The sequence below is a fragment of the Mauremys reevesii genome, linkage group 12, assembly GCF_016161935.1.
Source record: "Mauremys reevesii isolate NIE-2019 linkage group 12, ASM1616193v1, whole genome shotgun sequence".
NCBI classification, from domain to species: Eukaryota; Metazoa; Chordata; order Testudines; family Geoemydidae; genus Mauremys; species Mauremys reevesii.
In genome coordinates, this window is record NC_052634.1 from 15,945,372 (window position 1) to 15,973,167 (window position 27,796).

Here is a 27,796-nt window from a genome sequence, read left to right on the forward strand (position 1 = left end):
TTGGCTCCTCCCCGCGCTTTCCATTGGTCTATTAGCGGGAAGGGGGCGGGTCGTAGAGCTCTAGGACTGCCTGGGCGGGGCAGTGTGCGTCGGCTCCTCCCTCAAAAGCATACCCGTGTAGGTAGGTGAGGGGAAATACCGCGAGAACTCCGGCTCGGCACTAACCAGCTCGCCTCGCGCCCTCTGTCTTATCGCGATGTTTCCTGGGCTATATAAAGGAGCCGCCTCAGGCCCAGGGCTGACTGGGGGACCCAGCCACAAATAAACCAAAGTTGTGACTTTGGGCCTGAGTGAATCAAAGTTCTTCCATGCTGTAACTTTTGCTGTCTGAGCTGGACTAGTCCTCGTGCCACCCCACAGAAACCTGGGCAGGGCTCGCCAGCACCCTCCTGGCTAGGCTAGGAAAGCACAGTGTGTGGCCATTGCATTCTGAAGTCCGTGACTGATTAAATGGGTGAAAAAGTAATATAAACAATACCTTGCAAACAGCCTTTGCTGTGGTAATTTTGTGGTAATTGCAGAACCTACTGTGCTAGCAGTGGTAATGGCATTGTCTTCTACAGTACTGAGATAAAGGAGTTCTTACTATGTTTACTCTGCTACCCCTTTTTTTTTTATGGTTGTGTGTGTAAAAATAGAAAAAAAAAAAAAAAAAAAAAAAAAAAAATCTCAGTTATTATAAAAGTATTATTACTTTTTAAATTCTATCTCCACTCACTATGATGTGAGCAGCACTTACACTAAGTAACTATATGCAACCTTGTCCTTGCAAACAGCAACATGAACAATGAAATCATTTTAAACAAATCCTACGAATGACATTTGTTGAATATTTAAAAATGTAGTCTTACTCATCATACTAGAACTAAAGTGTCTTCCTTAGTCTTCTAGTCTGATTTTTCTCAGGAAGATGAAAAGCCTTTTTTTTTTTTTTTTTTTTTTTTTTTTTTACTGTGATATGTTCCTTAAATATTTAAAAACAGTATAAATTAGGAACTTAAGAAACTTATTTTAAGATATTCAGGATGCTTGCCTCTTCCCCTCGTTCTGTCTGAGAGATGACTGTAGGTTTGAAAATAATCTCTTCCTAATAGTAGTAGTATGAACCCCCCTGTGTTTTGAAAAAGCAGCACTTCCCTGACTCCCCCGTGTCCCACATCTCTGCCAGAAATCCAGTAGCTCTTCCCGCACCTCCTACAACCCTGGGTAGAAAAGTGGCAGATCATGGGCAGACGATAATGGCTGGGGTTAGCTGGAGGTGGGGAAGGGAGGGCAGTTAGAGAAGAGCTGCTGTTGCCTCAGGACAGTCCTGAAAATCATAGGAATGAAGGAGCTTCTCTGAAGGAGTGAGAGCTTGTCCTTCAGATGCCAAAATCTATAATGGGGTGGAGTTTGCAATACTGGAGATAGTTTCTCCTGCATTAGACAAATAGTGCTGCCTTCAGATTGTTAATGATGGATATTGGTCTGCAGAAAACTGAAAGTCTTCCTCGTCTGGGGACAGTTATGATTCTGAGCCTTAATGAGCTTCGCTATGTTTCTTGGGGACAGAAGTAGTTTTTTGCTTTGTTTAATCTCTCAAAAACTTTGGTGAATTTTTCTTGTATGGTTTGATGTCAGATGTCAGTTTTATAGAAACTGATGATGAAGTCTTCAGGGCTATGGGGCATTCCTCTCTAGAGAGTGTTGATTTCCTGCTTATTACCTCTCATACTCAATTTGTTTTTCCCTATTTTGCAGTAATCTTATTTCCTACGGTCTCCAAAATGTTTGTGTCAAAGTTTTGGAAGCAGTATCTGATCTACGTATTGCAGGATGGCATTGTCCAGTTGTGAAGGGTTTTCTGAAACACATGGGGGATCTGATGTATAAACCCAGTACAAAAAGTTCTAAAAATTGGTTTTATTCTGATGCTTGCCTCATCCAAGACTCTGCGGTCTGTCCCGACGAGTAGGCATAATTCACACAGTAACTTGAGATTTCAGATCAAAAGCACAAACACAAAGAGCCAAAGAAACACCATGGGGAGCCAAGAGGAGCAGAACTGCTGCGGTTTCCTTGGATCTTGCGCTGGGGGCGAAACAAAGGAAAAACTCAGAAACTCAAAGAACTCCTACCAACTGTTTCCATTTTGCTCTACCTGGTTATTTATATTAAGTGATGGAGCATGGCTGAATTATCATAAACAACATTAAACCTGACTACCTTTCAAAAAACAAATGTGTGGGGTGAGTCACAAAACTTATTTTCAAGATTGTGCTTTCAAGGTAAGATAGTGACAAGAAGTGTTACATGTGATCTATTGGATGAATACCAAACCCATTCCTCATACTCTGATCCAGAAGCAGGGAGGTTAAGTAGTTTGGATGCAAACTGAAATCCAATGTCTGAATCACAGCCTAGCATTACCATCTTTTAAACCTTGACCTGCTGGATAGTGATCACATCATTGGTGTGGTTGAGTGTGGTATTCTATTACATAGCCAGGGCAGGGCAAAGAAACATATTGGCCCCAAAGAAAATGTGGGATGCTTTTAATAACTTGCAAGAACAAGTCACAAAAATAATGGGGTGGAGCAACTCTAACCCACCAGATGCAAATCATTCACTCTCCAAATGTCTAATTCACCTCCCTTTAAGGCCTATTCATCCTGCCTACTGAGAATGAGACTTCAGTCTTTGATTATCTTACTGCTGTCTTCATACCTCCCAGTCTTGTACTATGATTTTGCATCAGCTCCCTTGGCAAATTAGGATGATTTTCATACCCTTTGAGTCTTACTAGATGGAACCCCTATCAAAATTATGATTGAGCAGGCCATCCACCCTAGATCAGCTTCTTATCCGCGTCCTGGGCTATCCAGGCTCCTCACTGAGCCCTTTCTGCTCTGGATAAATGATGCGACTCTCCCAAAATGTCAGTCCACGTGAGGCTTTGCTTTAGTCATATTCAACTCACTTATACCCACTGCTTCAAAGCCAAGGTGTTATGTGCAGTACAGAATTAAACTTTTGACTCCGGAGTAGGGTTGGATTCTGGTTCTAGCCACATGGTGTGGTGATGCCCCACTTCCCATCAACTGTGTTGCTACAGGAGCATGTTAACCTTATGACACAAACATCATCACCTTGTGACACCAGCTCAGAGGAGTTTTGACTTAGGCTTCAAACCTGTCTCAGGAAAGAAGGTGCTCTCTTGTTCAGCTAGTACTTTCTTTCCACCCATGCTTTGTGCACCTACCCGTGGGGTATGGGTGGAAAGAAAGTACTAGTTGAACAAGAGAGCACCTTCTTTCCTGAGACAGGTTTGAATCAGATAGGTTATGACGTGATGATGTTGCAGAGTGAATGTCCAGGCACTGCGTGTACTGAACCCCCAAATCATAACATTCTGCTTAACAGTGGCAGGTTAGGGTGTGATACGTTCTTCCACTTTGGCTTCAGAGATGGAATTATCTCCTTTTCTGACTCCACTGAAATGCCCCGGAAGCTGCATGCATAGCAAGTCGGGGAAGGAGGGAAGTCGCATTGATTGACTCAGATAGGAAAGTTTTGACTTAGGCTTTTGCTCCTTTCCAAATGAATCTCAAATGAAAAGGAAACTAACACTCACAGGCAGAGCCCAGTAGATGGGGAGGTCGCTGCAGAGAATATTCAGAGTTGTTCCTAGTGTAGTGCGGTCAGCCGGTTCCGCCTCTGTGAAGTTGTAAGACATTTTGTCTCCAGCGACCTGCTGGAAGAGAAGTTGCCACAGTCTAGCCCTTCATATGAGCAAGGTGCAAGGCACTGGTGCTTGATACCAGCAAGCAAGAAACCAAGTAGAGCTCTAGTCAATGGAAATGTTCTGTAGCTTTCCTATAGCAGCTGTGGAGCACAGTTTCGTTAGCTAGAAGTAAATCTCTCTCAAAGTCACAAGAACTGTCTTTCACACCCAGGACCATGACATCCAGCCAAATGCAGAACATTGGGCTGCCACTCATCTGGGCTTCAGCAATTTGATCTAGTGTTCCCAGCTACCAGGGGATACCTTCCCCTGCAGGGCAGGACAGGTGCCTCCATCAGTTTTGTACATTTTTTTTAAAATGAGAAGTAATCTATTGAACTGTCAGCGGAACCTTGGTGAATGATTGACACCATTGTGAGTCCTATGAGACTCATCCAGCTCCCCTCTCCCACCCCCGAAGTCAGACATCACTGGGTTCCCAGGGACTGCAGTTCAAATAATCCATCTCTAACATTATCCCTCGGTTCTGTCAGAGGGAGGGGACATGAAAGGGCCATGAAAGTAAGGGCATGCCTGTGCTGCATTTTAAAACCCATGGCAGCGAGTCTCAAAGCCTGAGTCTACAGACTCGGGCTCACAGGGCTTGTGCTACAGTACTGAAAGCAGCAGTGAAGACGTTCGGGCTCAGGCTCTGAAGCCTGGGAATGAGGATGGGTTTCAGAGCCTGAGCCGCAACATCTATACTGCTGTTGTTAGCGCTGCAATGCAAGCCCAAATCTGTAGACCCAGGCTCTGACACTCACTGCCACAGGTTTTAAAACACAGTGTAGATGTACCCTAAGAGGCTGAGGTGAGAGAATTTTGTATCCAAGTATGCCAAGAGCAGAATCTCTTGGTAACAGCAGAGAGTGCAGCAGTTCTTTAACATCCTGCTGAATACAGCCTGTATTTAATGGGAAAACGCCTTTGAAAGCACATTTGTAGACAGCTATCTTGAGTTTCTGATTTGAGCCCTATATAGCAAACAGGTAGTGTCATTCAGAGCCATCCTAGAGAGTATGGCACTGGCCATTCCACCAGCTGCCTGGGGAGATCAATGTATCCAACTGTAATTCAGAAACTCACTTTCAGGGGAAAGGTGGGTTCTAAAATAGGGTGTCCAACTCGGAGAGGGCCAGAGTACAATTTAAGTTATGGATTGTGGACTGGGTCTATGAAGTTAGTGCTAAGGATCCAAATCAGATTGGCCACTGCCGTCCCTAGGAGGCTTGCAAATGATTGAGGATAGAATATGAACCTTATATTCTAGTTACTGTTGCATTCAGTATTACTCGGTGGGGAAAATGATGCCAGGTACATTTCCTCCCTTCATTTATTTGGTCATTTGTACATGCAGTTATTTAGTATCCCTATATAATTGTGAGCACAAATTAGCTAAATTTGTACACTTAGGTTACTTGGAAATTGTCCCTAGATGATCATTAGGCTTCAGGGTTAACTACCCACCAAGATGAATTTGGAGCAGTTTATCTCTCTCTTAGAGCGGCTTCAGTCTATGAGAGTGTTATTACATTTTGAAAGTTTATTTTCAAGCCATATGGGCTAGAAATATAACTTTAAAATATGAAATCTTATATACTACCGAATCTGATTCTTTCAGAGAGGCTGGATAAATACATTAAGTAGGTCAGGAGTTTGGCACCCCAGGTTTAAAATTTGTTGCTTTCAATCAAAGTCTACAAGTAAGTAATACAAGAATGTGATAAAAGCCCAGACTTGAGAACCTTACTTTGGCGTTAAAATGTGGGAGATCTCTGGAAATTTCATCCAAGCTTGGTATGTTGAGTTTATCCATCTTCAGCACAAAACATTTTTTACTGTTGGTGATTCTGAGACCTATTAGACCCTACAAGCAAACATCCAAAACATCAGTATGAGGCACTTGCAAGAAATAAAATTCCAAGTGTTCACTGACCAACAAGATAACCTGTGACGTTTCCCTGGGTAAAAGCTCGTATAGAAGTTGTTTGTTATTTCCCCAGTAGAGATGCCTGGGCTGGTCTTGCTTATGCCCCCAGCAGAGAAGCTGTGCAAAGGTTATGAAAAGTTTTCACAGAGTTTACTGCAAACGCTGTCATCCATTCTTCTTTTGGGCCATTTCACAACCTAGAATTTCAGTGGGTGTTTGTGGAATAGTCAAATTCTAAACTTTAAGGGCTACATTTTCTGTTCAGCACAGGAGCAGCAGAGAGGTAAAGATAGCTTGAAGACATCTTTACATTCCTCTAATCTTGGAACTTCTGGCATTAGAGCAACCTGGATGCTGCACTAAATTATACCTAGCCCCACAGTTCCAAGGGTCCACTCAGGCAGCTGGGGATGACTGAGGTTTAGGAATACCCCATCCCTACCCTTTTCTTCTGGGAACTCTTCTCCATACACCAGGCACTTGAGCGTGGGGGAGAAGAGCCACTATGGTTTAGTCCACCTGCTAATTCCCCCTTACACAAAGGATCAGGGGGCTGGATTGCCCACTTTGCCTTAGTGGGGTCAAGAATCTGGCCCTAAGTGTCTTAACAGCAACTGGTTTTCATCTGAAAGGGAATTTGAAATTTGTACCTTTTGAAAATATCAGATCTTCAGTGAAAAGGAGAGTCCTTTTCATTTATAGTAGTTTATTTTTGAGCAAAAAATAATGATTTTTTAAAAACTGTCTCATTCTTAAAAATTCAAAATGAAATATAAAACTCTGGATGTATGTTTTAGAATAATTTCAAACTTATGTTTAGCTCTCTCTGAACCGCAGTCTGCCAACTAGATGAACTGGTGTTTAGTTTAACATTGGTCTATCCAGCATTTCTGCCTCCATCTGGGGCCATTCAGATAAGGAGCGATGGTGTAATTTTCAGCTCAGTAAAGTTTAAAATTAGTTAGAGAGAGGCTACCTCCTGCTCTGGCAGGTACAGAACATCCTAGTGACTTGGATCAGACCAGTGGTTCTCAAACTTTGTTTTCCACGGACCACTTGAAAATTGCTGAGGGTCTCGGCGGACCACTTAATGATCTTTCCAAATGTTGTTTGTACCATTTATCATGCACGCTCCAAGGATAGGTTCACTAATAACGGAATGGGCCAGCCCCACCTGGTCTCCCTGCCTAAGTAAAACCTACTGTCTCCTGCACAGTAGTCTGGAAGAACTTATTCTAATGGGAGGCCTGATCAGAGACCAGATTGGCAAAGATCGTGGTCCTCTGCTGTAATTCCTGGAACACAGTGGAAAAGGCAGAACTTTCTTGGCATAAGCAGAAGTGGCCCTGGTTTGTTGATTATCTGAAATCAACCTTGTCCTCTTTCCAGTACAATCCAGCTCTTCCAGCCCATTTGCTTGCACTTACTTGGTTATAGTTGTACACAACAGTGGCTGTGGATTTCTTTCTTTTGATGTGGAAAGCGGCCACGTTCTCCCGTTCATTTACCATGGCCGTCTGCTCTTCCTCTTCCCCCTTGTTTCCCTGGATGACCATGTCAAGGACCTCAAAGAAATATTTCAGGGTATGAAATACCATCCGTAGACCTAGCATATTCGTCAGGGAAGTGTGGAAGTGCAGTGAGCCAAGAGCCATTCCAGATATACCTCAGAGGCTATGGGTATGTCTACACAGCAAAGAAAAATCCATGGCTGGCCCTTGCCAGTCAACTCAGGTTTGCGGGCTCGAGCTGCAAGGCTGTTTCATTACTGTGTAGACTTCTGGGCTTGGGCTGGAGTCCAGACTCTAGGACCCTGTGGTGTGGGAGAGGCCCAGAGCCCAAGAAGTCTATACTGCAATGAAACAGCTCTGTAGCCCAAGCCCTAGGAGCTGTGTCAGTTGACATAGGGCAGCTGCAGGTTTTTCTTTGCTGTGTAGACATACCCTGAGGCAGCTGGGAGTCCACCCATGTATAGAACGGAGATACACAATCAGCTTTTTTTAAAGGCTGCTGATAATGCCGGTTCATTAAGTAGGCACTTGAGTGACACAATCTGATCCTGCATGTGCATCCAAGGGTAGAGTTTGGCCCAGTGTATTTCACACAAATACAAGAATAAAAATAACAAAGACCCCCAGAGGCAAATATTGCAAAATTATATCCGGAAGCCAGATTTCACCCTCTGTGCCGACAGGGTTTCTGTTGAGTTCAGCAGGAGCTATGACCGCATCAGAGGGCTAATTGTGCCAATAGGGGGTGAGTTTTCAAAGTGGTGCACCAGGCTGCCCACTCTTACTGTGAATGGAAATTTGCATGGCTAAATTCCCCAGGCACTGAGCTGGATTTACCTTAGTTCATTTCTTAACTCTGCTAAAACACTTACTACAATCAAGAACCGCTATAAAGGCCTGATCTGTATAAACAGTGCTGGCTGATTAGAATGACACATGCAAATGGCAAGGAACCCATTGCTAAATCACCTACGAGGGATAAATTGGAGACATCCTTGCTTTGATATGAATATATATCAGAGCCCTTTCAGACACCTTTTGAGGTTTATAAACCTGAGTTTAAGAATAGTGCCTTGATGTCACGATGATTTCTAGATCATGCTGTCATGCTGTCTGAAATGGACAGTTTGAGCTGGTAAGGCGAAAACTTTGCATTTAAGAATTATTGATAGGACTGGTAAATGTGCATTAGGGACAGAAATGCATGTTTGTGCCAGGCCTGATATCTCAGAGAACAGTTTGTGGCTGAAATTGCCGGAGGCATGTTGCACAAGCTAGAGTGATGGCACAGGCTTCCCACTGGCTGCTCTACTCACCTTTTCTGTGTGTTTTTGGGTCAGGTAAACTCCCACCAAAGTGCCGGCAACTATGAAGAAGCCCAGGAGAATCACCATGACTGAGGCAAGGATGATTCTTTGTTGGGTTGTGCTCACTTTGGGCATGGAGCTGTAAACCTGAAAGAAATAACTGTCCCGTGTTATTGATAATTCCCATTTACAAAGTGTGTCTGGGGGTGATAACATCAGAAATAGGAGACTTTTCCTGGTAAAGTCTTGACTAAATGGTTTGATCTTGCAAACCCTTATTCAGATAAGTAGTTCTCAATCACACTAGTTCAGCTGACTTTGGCGGGACTACGTTAATGAGTAAATACTAGCAATGTGAGTAAAGTTTTAAAGGATTAGGCCGTAAACGAGGAGAATAAAACTGGAGAGAGGTAGCAAAAGCAAAAACCAAACATTCCTCCCCCCAAAAAACATCGTTTGCAGAGCTGAATTTGAAGTATGTTCTCTAGCCTCACGTTAAATTGCGCGAAACTCAAGTCAGAACATACAATGGGTTGTGCATTCAGTCAAGATAAGCATCTTCTGGGTGTGCATGCCAAGGGCTTCCCCAGGCCAGATTGGGCTGCATGCTGACCGAAGGCAGTGGTGTACTTTATAGAAAAGTATTTAAATGTTAAGGTTTAATTTCTAGAGACGATATTTAGAATGTGTGGGTACCGGTGAAAACCAGCCCTCATTTAAATCATGCATTTTTAAATATTCAATTTTAAAAACCATGTCTAAAATGTGTAAGTCACCATTTCAGCCATCTGCCTCACCTCCCTGAGCTGACATGCTGCCAAGGCTCTTCCCTACCATTGTGAAGGGCATCTTAGATTTAATCCATACATTGAAATGTTCGCAGTTTGCTTCAGCGCAAACTTCCCCCAGCTGCTCCCCATGGACCCTCTCATTCTCCCCACCTGTTCTCTCGCCACCCACCTGTATTGATCTACCCACCACCTGGACCTCTGGACAGAGCTGGCCCCAAACCATCTTCTCTAAGCCTAAGGACAAGATTCTCCCTCCTCCCCCTGCCCTCCCAGTAAAGGTAAATACCATTGTCCTGGTTTAGCAATTGGGAGATATTAACTGGGGAATGTACTTTCTTCCTTTCTGAGAATCATGCTGAATGCAGGCTGTTTAAAAACATGGCCGGGGGACAGACTTCAGTCTCCTATCCAATCTAGGTGTCTGACATCAAGCTGATTCATCTGAGACAACTACACTCTGCGCATAACTCCTTGTTTGATCAAATCACTAGCTAACAGGCATTGATTAAATACTTCAGGAAGACACACGCTACCAAACAGGGGATATCCAATTCCTTCTAAGCACTGCAAAAATTACATGTTACTTACAGGTGGCTGAGCAGGCATGGTGAGCTCGGTAGTACTTTTGCAATCCATCTTTTCTGTCCACAACTGTTTTCCCTCTCAGGAGCCAGCCCATGCTTTTATAAAGGGTCCAGGGATCCAGTGTTCTTTTTCCCAGTATGATTTTTAAAGCCCTGAACTTCCTTGTTATTGCTGCAGGAATTTTTCATGATTGTCCAAACGTGATAATAGAAACAAACCATTATAAAACTATCAAATTTATTACTAACAGGGCCTCATAAAATCATCTCTTGTCTGGGAACTGGGAAGGTTTTAAAAATTCAGCTGGAATCACATTTTGGACATAAGTTCTGCTGAACTTTAAAATGTGTGTTTAAAGGAGAGGAGGCTTCTGGCAGGGTATTGTCCAGGAGGGGTCTTTAACATAGGGATTGGTTCCCCCTTGGTCCAATCAGTCTGAATTGAGCTTCTCAGGTCCACTAAAGCCAGCCTTCCTAAATTAGTTCCAGAAGATTGCAAGAAAGCTAATATGGTGTCAATATTTAAAACGGCCAAATGGAATGACCCAGGTGATTATAGGCTGACATCAATTCTGAAGTCAAAATAATGCAAAATAATGAAGCAGCTGCTACAGGACTTGATTAATGAAGAATTAAAGAAGGGTAATATAGTTAATACCAACCAACATGGGTATATGGAAAATATGTATGTCAACCTGGGTATATGTCAACTAACTTCTAATGTGAATGAAAAGATATCAAGTTTGACTTGGTACCGCACAACATTTTGATTAAACAAAGCTATATGATATAAAATGAACATGCCACATATTAAATGAATTCAAAGCTGGCTGACTGCTAGGTCTTAAAATGTCATTGTAAATGGGGACTCACCGTTGAGTGGGTATGTTTCTAGTGGGGTTCCACAGAGATATGTTTTTGGCCCGATGCTGTTCAACATTTTTCTCAATGACTTGGAAGAAAACAAAAAGCCGTCACTGATAAAGTTTGCAGGTGAGAAAAAAATTGTGTGAGTGATAAATAAGGAAGAAGACAGATCAGTAATACAGAGCAATTTGGATCACTTGATAAACTGGGCATAAGCAAACAATATATGTTTTAATCTAACTAAAAGTAATGTATACATCTGGGAACAAATGATGTAGGCCATAGGCACTGACTTCTCCTCTACCCAAGGGGGTGCTCAATCCACCCCCTCCACCAGACCCTGCCCCGCCCTGCATCTTCCCGCCCCGGTCGGCCCCCCAACACCCGCAGTCCACCCCTTCCCTGAAGCCTCTGCCCCGCTCCTGGTCCACCCCACCCTGCCTCTTCATGCCCCATTCCCTGAGTGCACCCCATCCCTGCTCCTCCCCAAAGCTGACCTGCATTCCGCAAAACAGCTGTTTGCAGTACGCAGGAGGTGCTGGGAGGGCAGGGGAGGAGTGATCAGGGGGGCTCCAGTGGGGGAGAGGTGCTGGGGGGTGAAGTAGAGTCGGGGGAGCTTGGCTGCCAGTGAGTGCTGAGTACCTACCAATTTGGAGTGAGAAGAGAGAAGGGCCCAGTGGACCCTCCTCCCCAATGGCACGGGCCTTTTACTTCCATTTCAGCACAGTGCTGTCACCTTTCTCTGAGAATACAGGACATGAATGGGTCCAGTGACTCCATCCTGCATAAACAAGGCCCATACCCCCATGCTTACCTGACTCAGTGTAACTAACAGGTTACAGGCTGGGGGATGCTTTTAGCTGCCACCAGCCTCCTACAGCAGGAAGAGTGGAGCCCATCAGCTTATGCTGGGACCACACTTAGTTACCAGTATTTGAACCTGTTGAGAGATAAGCCAGGGTCCTGCATGCTGGGGGTCCTCTGCCTTTCTTTCCGCATAGTAAACTAGCTGGAAATCTTTAATATTACATAAGTGCTCAAAACAGCCACCACATCCTTTCCCATTTCTCCTGGGATGCCTGCCGGGGAAAGAGAATAAAGGAGAGGGGCAGGAATAAATTCAATCAGTCCTTCAACCCAGAAATTATTTGCTCTTTCTCTCTCCCTTTCCTTATCTCCTTTTTCTCTTCTTCCGTCTCCAACTCATTCTATGTACCTCCATGCAAATTCCTTCCTTTTTTTTTTATTAGTAGAGCCAATAAATTGTTGCAGAAACATTTTTATGGGGCTAACTTTAGAATTCCCAGAAGCAGCTTGATGTACAAACATTTCAGTGCATAAGCTGGCCTTCAGGATTTCATAAAACTAGGGTGAGATCTGACTAGTAAGGTAACAGTTTAACAATTTCTCCCTTCCTTGGTATTCAAAATCCTCAGTCTCCTATGTTGCATGGCAGGGGATGATTCTTTTCCAGCAAATTCCACCAGGTATCTAGCTAATTATCCTTTTTTCCTTCTTCCCTGTAGAACACTGACTTGATGGGTCAGCTTTTCCAGTTGGTGTTTCCCACGCTGTTTGAAATCAATCAGTTGATTTAGGGTAGTCACGTCGCTTCCAGTACCTCATGATTGTGATTCTTGCTGCAACTAACAAAAGGTAATCAGTTCAGCTTATACACTGAATTTTGGGGAAAATTCAACAACCCCCCCCCAAAAGTTATCCAACAGATGGCAACCCACAATCTTCTTAACGGCATCCCCAATCTCCTTCCAAAACTGTCCCAGCTTTTGGATAGGACAACCACGTGTGAAGAAATTCACCTGTTTTGTTACACTCTTTCCGGCCCATCCCTGTACCACAAATGTATGTCTGACTTTAAGGTGGGATAGGTGTGATTGTTGCACTCTGTATGATTTTATGAAAGTATGCTGATGAGTGTGAATACAATGTAACTAAAATATGCTTTATGCAAAAGGTCTCTTGTAAGGTATCATTACAAAGCTTATAATCTACTGAGTATGGTCATCCTATTTGTATAAATGGTATCACTCCTGTATCTGAAAACATCAGCCTCAAAGGCTGGTACTGCAGGCAGCTTAGAGTCCACTGAAATAATTTCACCGTGTGTGATGTGTCTCCTGCAGATTATCCAAACCACCAGCAGCAGAAGCAATGGGGAAGTGATTCAGCAGACGATGGTGGTGAGCAGCCAGGAGAAAGTGGCTGGCTTTCACATCCAGGGCAACAGAAGCTCAGTCGTGTGCGACTATAAACATGTGAGTCCCACAGATGTTCAGGCTGACTTGAAAGAGTAAATGGGATCTCGGAGTGCTGGGTGTCAAAAGCCTTGCAGTGGATTGGCACCGAGGCAAGTCAGGACAATAAACAGAACAAGAGCTTACGTAATGTGGTGCTTTGTCTGTAGTGGCTAGATCACATATTAAGGTTCATGAGTCTGCTACTGCCTTTAAACTAATAGACCTGGTTCTTTAGCTCAAGCAATAGAGTCTAAAATGTTGTGCTTTTCACAGGGATTTCTCTTCTGAATAAGCGACTTCTGGTTTGGCTTTAGGAAACTCCACTTCTCCATGAAGATTTCCATCAAGAGCAGATCCAGAATTAAAATACTTCTAGTTGAAGACAACCGTCCCCATGTCCTTTGCATCCAGCTTTTTATGACCAACTCTGTTCTGCTTGTAATGGCCAGAAATGGAGGAGCGCACTGCCATCTGTTACATTTGTTTCATTCATTAACTCACTGCCTATGATGCACCTTACAAAATGTTCTAGGTACATGAACACTAAATGAAAATACATTGGCAATAAATCTAAGCCAGCTAACAAATCTGTGGCTGACAGTAATTGCAAGGGCAGTGCCAGCCATGGTGCCTGATGCACACAAATCTGTTCTCCTAGCTGGCACACGGTATTCTGGGTTTGGAGCGACCTATTTTATATTCACTGCTTTGCTCTTGATTTATGCAGCAAATGCCTGAGTGTTCTGTGACTTGTCGCAAAGCTCTTTCCCCATTGGCTTCCAGAGGCTCATTGGCTTTTGGGTTCAGGACAGAAGGAAGTGTTTGGTTGTGAAGATGGATAAGGTTGCCATGCCCAGCCTGGCTGAAATTACCCAGAGAATCGAGAACTTCACCATGCAGTGAGAGGAGCAGTGTGAAAGGCCCCAGATGTCTCTGCTGAGTGGTGCCTCCAATGCCTTTGGTAACTTTATCCCTCTTTTTGCTATTACCAATATAAACATCTTGTTTCCCAGCAGGTCCCAGGAGACGACAGCTTGTCCTACAGCTACTGCGAGGGGCAACTGGCCGACTACAGAGCGCTAGGAATGACACTGAACATTCTCTGCAGCAACGTTCCCATCTACTGGGCTGAAGTAAGAGCCCTCTGTTTAGAACTTTGCGTGCTCTTAAAGAGGGTTGTGTAGTGCAGGGACAGCATGACGTACCATGAGTTCAGGAAAGGATGGAGTCACTGCGCCCATACCCATCTTGTGATCTCAGGCAATAACTCCCAGCAGCATGGGGAAATTTCAGCAAAAAAGGCTAGACCCATGGGGGAGAAGAATCTTCAGGACTGGTCTGCCATCTTCCCGATTGTTTTCTTCTAACCTCACAGTGACTCTCCCACTTGGGTGGTCAGTACACAGCACATTCTGGAGGTAGGACTCCACAGGGGACACTTGCCCAGAGAATACCGTAACTCTTCCTTTCTGTAGAGTGAAAGATAACAAGTGGTGGATAAACATAAACCGTTTAGAACAACTCAGTGGTCCACAGTTGATAATCATGTGGGTGCCAAAATCTTGCTCATGATGGACAGGCACTGAACTTCCAATCTAACCGTGTTAAGGACAGGGGCGGCTCTAGGTATTTTGCCGCCCCAAGCACGGCAGGCAGGCTGCCTTCAGTGGCACGCCTGCGGGATGTCCGCCGAAGCCATGGGACCAGCGGACCCTCCGCAGGCATACCGCTGAAGGCAGCCTGCCTGCCGCCCTCACAGCAACCAGCAGAGTGCCCCCCGCGGCTTGCTGCCCCAGGCAGGCGCTTGGCATGTTGGTGCCTGGAGCCGCCCCTGGTTAAGGACCTAGCTAGATCAATCTGAATGGCACTTGATCTGCAAGGAAGGATACCACATCCCTTGGGGATTTCCCATGATGATGAAGATGATTTAGACCAATCCTGGTCTCTTTGGAATGATCCAAAGAGTCTTACACACAAAAGCCCTGGGGCTTTACCGTTATCATTATTTAATTCCATCACTTAAGACCTCTCCAGCTCATTCAGCACAGAGGTGCTGTTCCAAGGATTGCTGGTTGCTGTTTCTTTTCCTTTTAACACAGAGCTGCAGTGGCAAGTCGGCTCTCACAAACTATTCACTTCTAAAGGCTGAGCCGTGAAGCCCTGTAAAGAGCTGGGAAAGCCACTGGCTGGCTGAAAGTGAGGTGAGGCTGCAGCTGGAAACACAATGCTTCGGGCTGGGAATGGCGAACACGTCTCATCTGAGAATGGAGTATTTGTTGGGAGAGTTAATTCATATGAGCATTTTAGCATGATCTCTGATTTCCACTAATTCTACACGTCAGTTTAATGCAGAATAATTAGAGCCAAACCCTGCCCTCACACACGGAGTTCCAGCTGAAATCACTGCTCCGATTCTCCTCTGACGATTATATAAATCAGGAGTCTCTCCATTGGGGTAAAATGGGTGTGACAGAGGAATCAGGCCCAAGCTCTGCACTTCTCTGAGAGCAGAATGCGGCCCCAAGTTCCCAGCTTTTCTTTATTCAAAGGGCCTCCCCAGTGTAAACCAACATCCTGCAGCCCTGTTAGCCCAGCCCCGCAGAAAACAGCTGATCAGCAACAACAAAGGCGGGAGTTCTTCCTACCCTGCCGCTCATACAGCTCCATTTCTGCAGTAGCGGAGCTCCTCACAGTCCCCTCACAGCGCCTCTGGACGGCAGGAAGGATTATTACCCTCATTTAGCAAAGCGGGAGCTGAGGCCAGATAAATTGTGACTCACCTGAGCTCACACAGAAAATGGGCCAGGGCCAGGAACTTAAAGCAGGTCTCCTGAGCGCTGGGGAGGGACAGCTCAGTGGTTTGAGCATTGGCCTGCTAAACCCAGGGTTGTGAGTTCAGTCCTTGAGGGGGCCATTTAGGGAACTGGGGTAAAATCTTCTATGATCTTCCCATGTGCCTCACCTCAGTCATCTGACCTTCATGGCCTGGAGAGGGCCATTCAGTTGCTGGAGCTGTTAACCATAGACCAGAACAGCACTCCAGCTGAGTCAAGGCCCTGTGACAAATTCCAGGTCAAATTCTCCTCTCATTGACTTCAAGCCACCCTGGCTGATCCATCCTCAGACACCTTTGGCTTCAGCGGGGTCACCCCACTGCAATGGAGAAGGGAATGGCTTTCTGCTGGTGTGAGGAGGAGGGATTCAAAATGGAGAAGGGTTTATTTTAAACATTCTTGACTATGTTATATTCATTGAATGGACATCCCTTTAACAGCCACTTTCGTAATGGAGACGGACACTAAATGGTTTGGGGCAGACAGCTGATTCCTAGGACCATGCTCTTCTTTTATCACTCATCCTACTAAGAGGCCACAGTCACTGAGCCAAACCAAACCGCTGTACTCCTTGCTCATTTGTATTCTGTGGTAGCTATCTGAAGGCAACCAAGCTAGGAATGTGCATGTGAAACATGCTAAACCACTGGAGAGTATCTCCTCCACCTCTGTATTCACTTGGAAGATATACATACTGACCAGTGTATCACAGTTAGAAGCTTGTAACTTAAAAAGTGGGCCAAAGGCAGGTAGCAGGCGCTATCGAATATCCCTGGGGGGGTCTTAGGGTTGGCCTTTCCAAAGCAGTGCAGGGGACTGAGCCATACAACTTCTGTTCATTGAAGGGAAGGCATGGAAAATCAGCCTGATGCTGATTTGAAAAGCTTATCCTCAGTACGTTAAGGACATCTGTACCAGGAGCACCTAGGGGTTGGAACAGCTAAAGCTGCTCACTAACAAACTTTGGAAACCTTGGCTTCTTCATTCGATTCAGATGCCTGGCTGGCTCTGAATCTACTGCACTCTGGTGGTACCCAGACTAAATTCATTGGTTGACTGTCTCAGCTTTTTCCAATGGGCCATGCTGGGATATTCACAGTTTTGCCCACAATTCACATTGTGGCTGGGGGTAAATGGGAAATATTCCCCCTCCCCCCAAGGTTTGGAGTTTCTCACCCAAGAGTGTTGGCTCCTCTCATCCATAGCAAATACCAGAAAATTACATTTCACCATCCCCCAGCTGATACCAGGTCCGGCTCTAGGTTTTTTTGCAGCCCCAAGCAAAAAATTTGCCGCCCCAAGCTCTGAGAGCGCAACTGCCCAAGCAAAAAAAAAAAAAAAAGAATGGCCGAAATGCCCCCCCTGGAATTGTGCCACCCCAAGCACGTGCTTGCTTGCTGGTGCCTGGAGCCAGTCCTGGCTGATACATTATGGAATTGCAAGTTCAGTATGGACGTTCACTAACATAGATGATTAATACTGAAACCTGCTCTTACACCCACTCGTGGTGCTAAAATGGAGCAGCTGAGGACGGCAAAGCAGGTGCCAATAGCAAAATTGTTTCTCTTTCATTTTCCAGAACATGCGGAAAGAGCAGCGTGGATGGAGCATCTGTGTGGGGATCTTAATATTTAGTGTTTGCTATAATTTTTAAACCCACTAAAAGTCTGTTGCATTTTTTGCAACGTTCACTCTGTGCAGCCTGTAGTGTTTCTATGAGCCAAAGTTGAAATTCAGTTTGAAATTTGCTATGAAAATTAGCCCTTATAAAAATTCTTGCCTAACCCATCATCAATTTAAAAAATAAAATCTCCATATTGCTTTGAAATGTCACTTGTTTGTCTAGCATGAGTTGCTGAGTCTAGCTTAGACTGTAAACTCCATGGAGCAGAGATTATGCTATGTGCAGCACTCAGTAAGTAAAAGCAGCAAAGAATCCTGTGGCACCTTGTAGACTAACAGACTATAAGGTGCCACAGGATTCTTTGCTGCTTTTACAGATCCAGACAAACACGGCTACCCCTCTGATACTCAGTAAGTAGTAATGATAAAAATCCCATTGTGTTCCCTTCGCACTGATGGAGCTCTAAGGCACTGCCGGGACAGGAGGGGGATAAGGATGAGGCTATCACCCCAGGCTTGTTCCATTCCATAGTGGTACCCATGTGTCCATGGATGGACAAGAGGTTTGCTTTCACGAGCACCGCTCTGTCAGTAAACGCCGTCGTTCTCAAGCCACAGCTGGGTGGCACGGTGACAAATTCATGCTGCAGTGTCTGGGGCAGCACAATGGAAACGTCAAGGCGATTTCTTTGTGCCAAACACAATGGGTTAGATCACGGCGCTGACAGCCTCATGTTTCTGATGGAACAAAGCATGCTGCCTCCTGTTTAGATCCTGAGCAGCAGGTCTCCAGCATGGTCAGGTTTGCTTTGCAGGACTGCTCAGGTCTTGGGGCTCCTGCACTCTGCATGAATGCCTGTCCCACACCATGCTGAACACTGGAGTAGAGGACCACGCAACGAAGCAGCCAGCTGGTTCCCCCCCCTCACATTAACACTGCTGGGGAAGGAGAGACGGAAAGCGATTTGGGGCCCATGGAGGGGAAAGCTAAATGGGGAAAGGCAGTGGAGTCCAGGAGAGAGCAAGTGGGTGCAGCACCATGAAATCAAACACAGAAAGGAGTTATTGACCTATCATATATACCCTGTCCACACTAGGACACTGTATCCCAGCCTGGGCTAGTCGAGTGACCATGTGAGGAGGTGGAGTCAGGCGCGGGTGTTGCTGCTTCATGTGTATGTAACTTCACTGTGAGCCAGGGGGTTTCACTGGGAAGGAAGCTGTTTGGGGGTCTCCCCCTCCCCTGCTACCCAGTGGGCCAGGGGCAGCTGAGGGCATCCTAATAGGAGATACTACAAAATACTTCTCAGCCTATCATTTTGTCCTTAGTCAGCACAAGGCAGAACCCAGAATCATCCTACAAACTTAACAGAGACTGCAGCAAAATGTGTTGGACTGAAGGTCACAGGTTCACTCTAATCGTTCCTCTCTGGGCTCCTTAGTTATGTTCACTGGTCCCCTTTCTTCGAGGGCCTGGGCTTTCGGCTCCTCTCCTCCTGGCCGGGTTGGGCCCTCGTTTCCTGGGACTATTAGCGATAACAGTAAGAACATATCTCAGATTTCTATAGCCCCAGTACCCTTAATGATCCCAAAGCACTTTATAGACTGTACATAGTAAACACAAAACTCCCTTCCTCCACAACTAAAATTCAGCCATGTCTGGGGTGGAATGTGGCAGAGGATAAAACCACAAAGGAGTTGCATGACAACTTAGGACCAGAAGTGTAAAAGGATCTCTATGCACACTTGAAAACACAGAGAGAGTGGAGGAGGGTCTGCATGGAGCTACCCATGCTGGAATCTGGACAGGTGGGCATGGCTGGCAGTACAACTCTGAGAAGCCCTATCGTACCTGTAATTGTGATAGTTGTCCTGGGTCTTGGTTCTGCATTTTATTTGGAAAATGGCATCTTCATCAGCACAGCACCCCACCCCTCCCTGCCGTTAACTCAGAAAGCCACCTACTGTGTCACCAACACCACTTCCTACAGCACCAGGGCTTTTCCTGGAGGTCTCCCATCCAAGTACAGCCCCAGCTGTCCCATAGCCTGTGATCACATGTCATTACAAACCAAAGCAGTATGGCTGCTGGGCTCTCCTCCTGAGAGACTCCTTCTCCCAGTGCTGCTGGGTTCTCCTCATCTTCCGGCCCTGCTGGCGTCTCCTCGCTAGCACTGTTAATTGTCTCACATTTCTACAGCATCCGCACACACACAACTTTGTGAGGGTGCAATACATCATCATCTCATAGAAACTTGCTGAAGATGATAAATTAATTTGGGGACACAAGAAGCCAAGGGTCAAACAGGCCAGCCGCCAGAGATCTTGGTAAAAGTGGGGGACTGGTGCTGCCAAATAATAAACATTATTATTGGGCAAGCCAAATGGGAAATTTGCTGTGTTGGATACTTCCAAGCTCTAGTCAACACTGGATAGTGGTAAAACAGACACATTGTCCTATAATCAAACTCCACAGGATTCTTTGCATAAAGAAACTCTCTAAGGCAAAAATAATATCTAGCCACTTTTTTATGAGGGCAACAATAGAGGTGTGGGATCACACTTACAAAAACTAAGCCCCTCCATATCACATCTAACGCCCACAGCAGTTATCACAGAATGCAACTCTAATAAAACTCTGGGAAACGTTAAAGCCTGGGAGCATATCGGTATTATGAGATTGGGCCAGTAATTCAGAGAAGCTACATTTAGATTCTTTGAGGAGATTGAACAGCTTGCAAAAGATGCTAAAGTTCTGTTGCACCAATACATGCAACGGAGACATTTTTCAATCCATCCTCTTAGAAACCAAACCTAAGCATAAAATTAACAGTCTTTGAAAAATTACTTGTCACACCTATAAAACACAAGGGTCTATGTTCCACCTTGTATAAAGATATTTTAAGTTGTTTCTTGGCGAAAAAACACATGTTCATAAAAAGGTGGAATGCAGACTTGGATATGGAGATCAAGAACGAGGATTGGCAAAGTATTTGGAACAGCGGTTCCTGTACCTCAATATGCACACTCATAAAAGAAAACTATGTTAAAATCCTCTACCAATGGTACTTAACCCACCTTAAACTTAAATGCATCTCTGGTATGGAGATGGGCAAATGCCTGAAAGACTTTAAAGAAACAGGCAGATTTCTCCACACATGGTGGACCTGTATAAAAATGAGGATATTTTGTAAAGCGATTGGAGACTCCATTGAGGAAACAATGGGTTACCAATTATCAGATAACCTGGCAGAGTCTCTCCCCCCGCAATTCTGCGCTGTATAAGAACTACAAAGAACCAATTACCTGTATGTGATTTTCAGCAAGAATCACAATTGCAAGGTGGTGGAAGAGATGTGACTTCCTCTGTATCTAGTGACTGGCTCCAGAAAGTGTGGGTAACATCAGAAAAGCTGACCCATCAAGTCAGAGTTCTATGGGCAAGAAGGAAAAAGGATATTTATCTAGTAAACCCAGTGGAATTTCCTGGAGTTTGGTGGGAAAGAATCATCCCTCACCACGGAACCTCAGAGATTGAGGACTTTCTGGGAATACTGGAGAGGGAAATCGTTAAACTGCTGCTGTACTAGTCAGACACCTCCCTAGTGTATGGTCTTCTGAAGGCCAGTTTATGCATTGGAATGCATGTGCACCATGCCTGTTCTTGGTGAAATTGTAAAGTTAGCGCTACAAAAATGTTTTGGGAGCAATTTATTGGATCTGCTAATAAATAAATAAAAAAGTACATAATTTGCATGGAGGTGCATAGAATGAACTGGAGAGGGAAGAAAAGAAAAAGAGAATAAGGAAAGGGAAGAGGGAAAGAGCAAATAATATCTGGGTTGGAGAAGGGACTGAATTTATTTCTTCTCCTCTTCTTTATTCGCTTTTCCTGGCAGGCATCCTAGAGCTCCACATTGAAGACAAAATGATGTGGTGGCTGTTTTGAGCACTTACATGATATTAATATTTCCGGCTAGTCTGGATTCTCTAGTTAAATAACTGGAGGGAAAGGAAGAGTATCCCTCACCGTGCAGGGCCCTGCAGAACTGTCTCGGCACACAGGTTCAAATGTTGGTAACTAAGTATGGCCCAGCGTCAGTTGATGGGCCCCACTTTTCCTTCAGCAGGAGGCTGGTGGCAGCTAAATCCTCCCCCGAAACTGTCATCTGTTATTTAAATGGAGCCTGGCGAGCATGGGGGTATGAACATGGGGGTATGGGCATATGGAGCTGGAGAATGAGATCAGTGGCCCTCCCAAATCTACTCCGATCAGCAATGTGCCTGCTACCTTACTGAAGCATTGGTTCAATCCTCCCTGTGAGAGAAGAGTGCCACCTAGCGAGCTCTCAATACACCTGCCTGCAGCATCGTGGGTTGTCCTTGCAGGTCTCCCATTCAGGAACGAAACTACTTTGCTTGTGAGAGCGGAGAGGAAGTAATTACTCAACTGGAATTTAATTGGGACTCTGGAACTAGGAGCCCCAAAATACTGGGCCTTGGTGTTGCGAAAGATGGTGCTTTCAGCAGCAGAGCACTCCCTTGATAATTGCCCTGTACTGTTCACTCCTTCTGAAGCACCTGGCATTGGCCACTGTTGGAAGACATGATACTGAGCTAGACGAACCATTGGTCTGACCCACTAGGGCCGTTATTATGTCCTTCTTCCTGCCTCCCTAATGGCTGGGCACCAGCTGGGGGAACAAGGAGAGGGGAGGTCAGTCTGCACAGCAGGTGGGGGAAGCTACTGCAGAGGAATCCCTGCAGCCATGTGGGGTGGGTGAAGGCCATGAAGAGCAGTGTGGGGCTGCCTATGCGTGAGGGACACTTGGCAGACCTGGCAAAGGGGCCCCAGGAGGAGTTAAATGGGGAAATGCTGACAGTGGGTCTCTGAAACATTTCCAGTCAGTGAGATCTGCTCAGCAGGGGAATCCATGGGGACATTCCCAGAGGGAAGGGGTGGGAGTCCTAACACTGGGTCGGCACATTCACAGCTGGACTGTAGGGGCCAGTCCTGCTCTGGGCCCCCAGGTCTGACTGGGTTGGCATTTTCCTTCCCTAACCTCTGTGATCCCATGACTTGAAAGGTGAGTGCTCTTGGCTCTCCCAGCAGAGCAGCCTGACACCTGGATATGTTCGTAGGGTCCCTGTATCATCCCCATGGCTCTGTGTCCACTCCAAGGGACCCAGGACTCCACTCTGTGTTTTTCTGTCAGGAAAGATAAACCCAGAGCTTATCGGTGCCCCCATTTCTGGAATTGCCACAATAGCATCCCCAAGCACTGATAGGAAGTGGGAAGGAGCCCCCTGGGATCTGTCACATCCCCACATTAGCTCAGGGCTGCCTGCATTTCAGGGGGCTTCCCGTGGCTAATTATGGAAACAAGCCAAGCCCCTGAGGTTGCCCAGGGCTCCTGGAGGAAGGGGCTTTGTGCACCTTCCAACTTCTCCTCTTTGCTCCTTGGCCAGGGAGGAGAGGAGCTCTCACTGCTCCTTTCTTTGCCTCCTTCCCTCATTTGGGAATGGGGCATTCCAGACCCGGGGGCTTCTCCCCAGTTGTCTCTCTGTGTTGTCACCCTTTCCCGGCAGGGGGAAGAAGGAGGGGAGATAGACCATTCACCCTGCAACCCTCCTATTCTCTTCCCCCAGTCACTGGGGGAGCTGGTCCAGCTGACATCCCTGCAGTTGGCCAGCTGAGTGTTCCACCCCAGCTCCACACTAGCAAGCCAGGTGGTGAGGACAGATGAGCAACACTAGGGAGAGCGCTCCCAGCCAGCTGGAGGCGAGCTTCCTGTGTGCTGAAACGGGGAGGCAGGACATTGGCGGAGACTGGCTGTAAGCTGGTGGTCGGGGCTCAACCCTCCAGCTGGCGGGAGGAACTGGTGGGCGGCAAGAAGTCAGGGTTAGCACCGTCTCAGGAGTCAGGCCCTCTGGGTCAGGGGGCTGAACAACAATCAGTCTCAGCGCCTTCAGGCCCCCTGTGAAGGTTCACAGGTTCAGATCCTCTGGCAGGGGCTGAACACCAGGCACACAGTCAATCAGTGTAAGCCCAGGCCCTCAATCAGGGCGGGGCAGCACAATAGCAGTTCTATATAAGCCCAGGCCCTCTGGAGCAGGGGGCTGGGTAACAGCAGTTCTATAGAAGCCCAGGCCCTCTGGAGCAGGGGGCTGGGTAACAGCAGTTCTATAGAAGCCCAGGCCCTCTGGAGCAGGGGGCTGGGTAACAGCAGTTCTATAGAAGCCCAGTTTAGGGCTCAGGTCCTTGCCTCAGGAGCTGAGCAACTACAAAGTCAGTAAGCCCAGATCCTCTGGTCAGGGCGGGGCAACAAACCATAGTCCACATGACTCAGGTCCTGGTGTCAGGAGCTGGGCAATGACAGCAACTCAGCTTAGTGCAGTCGTCTCTGTCTGCGCTGGGGTGAGGGGGAGACTGCCACCCGTGAGTGGGGTGGCAGGGGGGACACAGGCCCACCCACTCCACTGTGTCCCAGCCCGGGGCCCTAGTAGCAGCTAACACTGCCGCTGGTCAGTGGGGTCCTGACCAAAACACACCGACATGGGCACCTCGGTGCCTATAGCCTGACACCCAGGCTACATTCCATTTGAGTTCGGACCAGTCCATCAGCATGGGGTCTGCAGGACCAGGGTTTGGGGCAGGTCCGCAACTCCTGCTGGAAGTGATAACAGCAGGGCGGGGAGGAAGTCCTAGCGGCTGCCGGGTTCCGATCCCGGGAAGTTCCGCGGGTTCCTCATCGGTCCTGGAGGGTTCCCAGTCTGGAGCTCCCGCCGCACGCCTGCTCGCGGCGGTGGCTGGCTCCTGACTGAGCCTGTCCCGCCCCTTGACTTCCGGGGGGCGGGGACAGGAAGTGGTGGCTCAGCCCAGCTGGGCTTCTGGGAGGGAGCACCCTCTGCTGGGCGGGAGGGGAGCCACACCGACTCGCTACACTGGCCTTTCCAAGAACAGGTTTAAACAACCAGGGGCAGTCCTGGATTAATTGAGATTATTGACAGCTAAATCATGACAACCAAGAAGCTGATTTATGGCAATATGTAGGTACCTCACTCAAGTGCTGTGAGGCCAAATTCAGCAGCATGTTTTGAGATCCTCAAGTGGAGGCCTCTGAGCTATGCAAAGTATTATTACTGTTATATTTATTTTGGAATGTCTACATTCTGTTTCACATTGGATTCCCTCTCCCAATCTCACCTTTATTCTATTATAGTTTTAAAGTAACAAAAATATATGTTGCAAGGAAATACATTTATTTGTTTGTATTAATAACACCTCAGATGATCAGAAGTGAAAGAATTTTAAAACCCCAAAGTGCTGGTCCCTATTTGTGCTGTTTGTTTACTTTCTGCGTGACTTCCAGTTTGCAAAATGGAAACCAACCGAATAGGGTGACCAGATGTCCCATTTTTAAAGGGACAGTCCCGTTTTTGGGGACTTTTTCTTATATAGGTGCCTATTACCCCTCACTCCATCCTATTTTTTCACAGTTGCTGTCTGGTCACCCTACACCGAATCAGCTTCCCTTTTTTCACTTATGGTCAACGTCACTTTCAGGTGCTGACAGCTGAATGTGAGTTGCAAATACTAAAGAGGAAGGGTCATTTGTTTAAAACCAGCTGTTTTCTTTGGAACTGAAAAAAAATTGTGCAAACATAGCTACTGGTCTTCGCTTTTATAAAAGTTTGCGTTTACAGTGTTTAACTGTTGGGCACAAATTTAAGTTGCCTTTGCCCTTTAAGTGTGTCGCAACACAGAGGGTGATATGAGGACATTTGGGCTTTAAAAATAACATCAGTTATTATTAATTAGACATTAAACTCCATTTCCCAGAAACTCAGAGGATGCTGCGAAAGAGCCTGTCATCTGGACCGTCGAGAACTACATTTCCCAGACAGCTCTGCGTATCCATCTGGCTCTGTAGCCGACTCATATTATTTCTGTTTTACATTGCAGGAGAGGTTAGGAACTACACTTCCCAGTGTGCTCCTGAGAGACATGCTCTGTGCAGAGATGTCCAGGGCCTGGGACAGGGGAGCTGCTTTGTTTTGGACCTGTACAAGGAATTAATCCCAGCACTTAACACACTGACAGGCGTGGAGACCCCAGTGAAGGCCCGCTGGGGAGCCCCAGGAGGTAAGTCACAGCCTGCAGAGAGGGAGGCAGAGTGGGAAATGCCTGGTTCTGGGGGCTGAAAACATTGGGACTCTGATGGGGACAGGTTGTGTGTAAGGCAGAGCAAGGGCACATGCCTGTGTGTTGAAAATATGGTAGGGGACTCTTCCCCTTGCATGCAGGTGGGTGCTGGGTGAAACATGAGCAGGGATCCTAGTTTCCCGTGATTAACACCCCCCTCCAAATTCTCTGATTAAAAAAGCATAAACATCTAAATTTTCCCACGATTAAAATGAAATGTTGAACTTTTGTTTCCGTAGCCAGAATACAGTGGAACTCCATTTATCTGATCTAATTAGGACAGGGGCCGGATTGGATAATCAAAAATTTGGATAATCCGGAGAGCTTCAGCTCTGGGCAGCGGGTCCTGGGTTGTCAGCCCTGGATAACGGAGGCTCAGTTAAATGGAGTTCTGCTGTATATGTTTTTATTTTTTCACAAAATGTAAAAACTAAAGATTCTCTGTAAAGATGCAAATTGCACGTTTTTCTGTGGCAAATGGATTTCTAGGAACCCTGAACATGAGTCACAATTTGGGTCTCTGTTGGGCCAGGTTGGACAAAGCAGCGCTTTCTCTCTGGGAGTGTATGTCAGGGAGGACATTAATACCTTTCTCCCTGCACAGGCAGGAGTTGTGCCCTACCATGTCTGTCAGATGGTATGATCTTTAGGGTCTTTTCTTCCTACATGGTACTAATAAAAGCATACAACAGATAGGGACCCTAATTTAGATATTAACTGTATGTCTGGTTGACAAGCCATTCATTCAGTCTAGTTTACTGAACTCTTAATAGCTACAATCCTGCCAAAGCGTTCTTGTGCCTTCCCACTTACTGCTCGGCTGATAAAACTGAATTATTTGTAAATCTCTAGTGTTCAGTCAGGGAAAAAAACTGTGATTAGGACATATGTGAGGGGGATGGAGCTTTTTATTTCATTTTATACCATGCTCAGCCATTGGCAGCAGGCTCCTCCAGCCCCAGACAGGGAGCTCAGATCCTTCACACTAGCTATAGTTCTGTTATAAAGGATTCTGGGCCACATTCCGAGAATCCTAGTACCTGCTGCAAAGTGAACTGCAACTGTATCTAACCATCTCTGAAATCTCTATAAGGAAACCTGTTTGTAGGGTGAGATATATATATTCTAATTGCTGGAAGTTTGGAGTGGTTGTTAATTGTAAGGCAGTCAACCAAGTCGTGAATGGGCTTTTGAATGAGGAAGTGACAGAAAACTGAATAGTCATTGAATTTTGCTCACCCAAATTCTGACATCAACTTTGAACTTGACCTTGGTCTTGTGCTTGGACTGAAGGGACCCGAGACCAAACCTGAAACAAAAAAACCCTGTATTGCTACCTTAATTTTCTCTCTAAAGGTGTAAAACCAGTAACCACATTTTCAAGGGAAGATAACCAGCCCAGACTTCATAATAGTTTGAAGGTGGGCTGGATGCAGAAGGGACTGTTGAAAGTGCTACTTATAAATCATCATATGTTGTGTTATGCTTCAGTTTCTTGGCTACGTGTCTCCTGAAGTGGGAAATAAAAATCAAAATGACTTGGCCCCAATCGTGCACTCGCCTCCATGCAGGTGGGCTACTGTCTCTGTGCAGAAACCAGTACACTTCAGTGGGGCTCTGTGGAGGCATAGGGGCCTGACTCTGCAGATCCAATTGCAAGGTCAGGGCCTTGCAGGCCTCTGATACATATTTGATGTATAGAAGATTAAGAGATCTGATGGAAGGTCCCTAGCAGAAATCAGCTGGTTTCATTCTGCAGGCTGTAGTTTGATATTGGCAGCCCATTCTTTTGAATGATGGTTAAGTATTATTATTTTTTGCTTGTTGCATTAATAGGGACAAGTGACCAGAACGGTGGTTCTGGGGAAGGTACATTAGATAAGATTTCTGAACCGTTGTGAATGTGTCAGAAGAAATAAAAAAAATAATAATAATAGAAGATACCAATCTCCTAGGACTGGAAGGGACCTTGAAAGGTCATTGAGTCCAGCCCCCTGCCTTCACTAGCAGGACCAAGTACTGATTTTTGCCCCACATCCCTAAGTGGCCCCCTCAAGGATTGAACTCACAACCCTGAGTTTAGCAGGCCAATGCTCAAACCACTGAGCTATCCCTCCCAAAA

The 27,796-nt window shown here is 46.0% G+C and overlaps 3 protein-coding genes across 18 annotated transcripts in view; 2 read left to right on the top strand and 1 right to left on the bottom strand.

Annotated features, from left to right (window-relative positions):
* Positions 1–1,887: 1,887 nt before the first annotated feature.
* LOC120375516 (pulmonary surfactant-associated protein C-like) lies at positions 1,888–26,983 on the bottom strand. 16 transcript variants are annotated; one of them, XM_039496194.1, is made up of 11 exons: positions 26,914–26,983; positions 20,775–20,902; positions 12,289–12,399; positions 11,568–11,693; positions 10,760–10,838; positions 9,891–10,058; positions 8,521–8,658; positions 7,121–7,258; positions 5,514–5,630; positions 3,614–3,733; positions 1,888–2,070 (listed from the first exon to the last, which is right to left on the bottom strand). In XM_039496194.1, the coding sequence occupies exons 6-11, from the start codon at positions 9,936–9,938 to the stop codon at positions 1,987–1,989; spliced, it is 645 nt and encodes a 214-aa protein (XP_039352128.1). In that variant the 5' UTR covers positions 9,939–10,058; positions 10,760–10,838; positions 11,568–11,693; positions 12,289–12,399; positions 20,775–20,902; positions 26,914–26,983; the 3' UTR covers positions 1,888–1,986. The 16 variants fall into 16 exon arrangements, with proteins under 16 accessions (XP_039352128.1, XP_039352127.1, XP_039352126.1 ...); XM_039496193.1 differs by adding an exon at positions 14,217–14,480 and having other exon boundaries at positions 11,568–12,399; XM_039496192.1 differs by adding an exon at positions 12,875–14,480 and having other exon boundaries at positions 11,568–12,399.
* On the top strand, positions 12,883–17,499 carry LOC120375914 (gastrokine-2-like). The gene is made up of 4 exons (XM_039496935.1): positions 12,883–13,029; positions 13,795–13,906; positions 14,020–14,144; positions 17,425–17,499. The coding sequence occupies exons 1-4, from the start codon at positions 12,883–12,885 to the stop codon at positions 17,497–17,499; spliced, it is 459 nt and encodes a 152-aa protein (XP_039352869.1).
* EI24 (EI24 autophagy associated transmembrane protein) overlaps positions 25,476–27,796 on the top strand; it is a 34,737-nt gene continuing 32,416 nt past the window's right edge. Inside the window, exon 1 of the mRNA XM_039496186.1 lies at positions 25,476–25,614. The gene's annotated coding sequence lies outside the window, so the exon portion shown is untranslated. The remainder of the gene's footprint in view (positions 25,615–27,796) is intronic.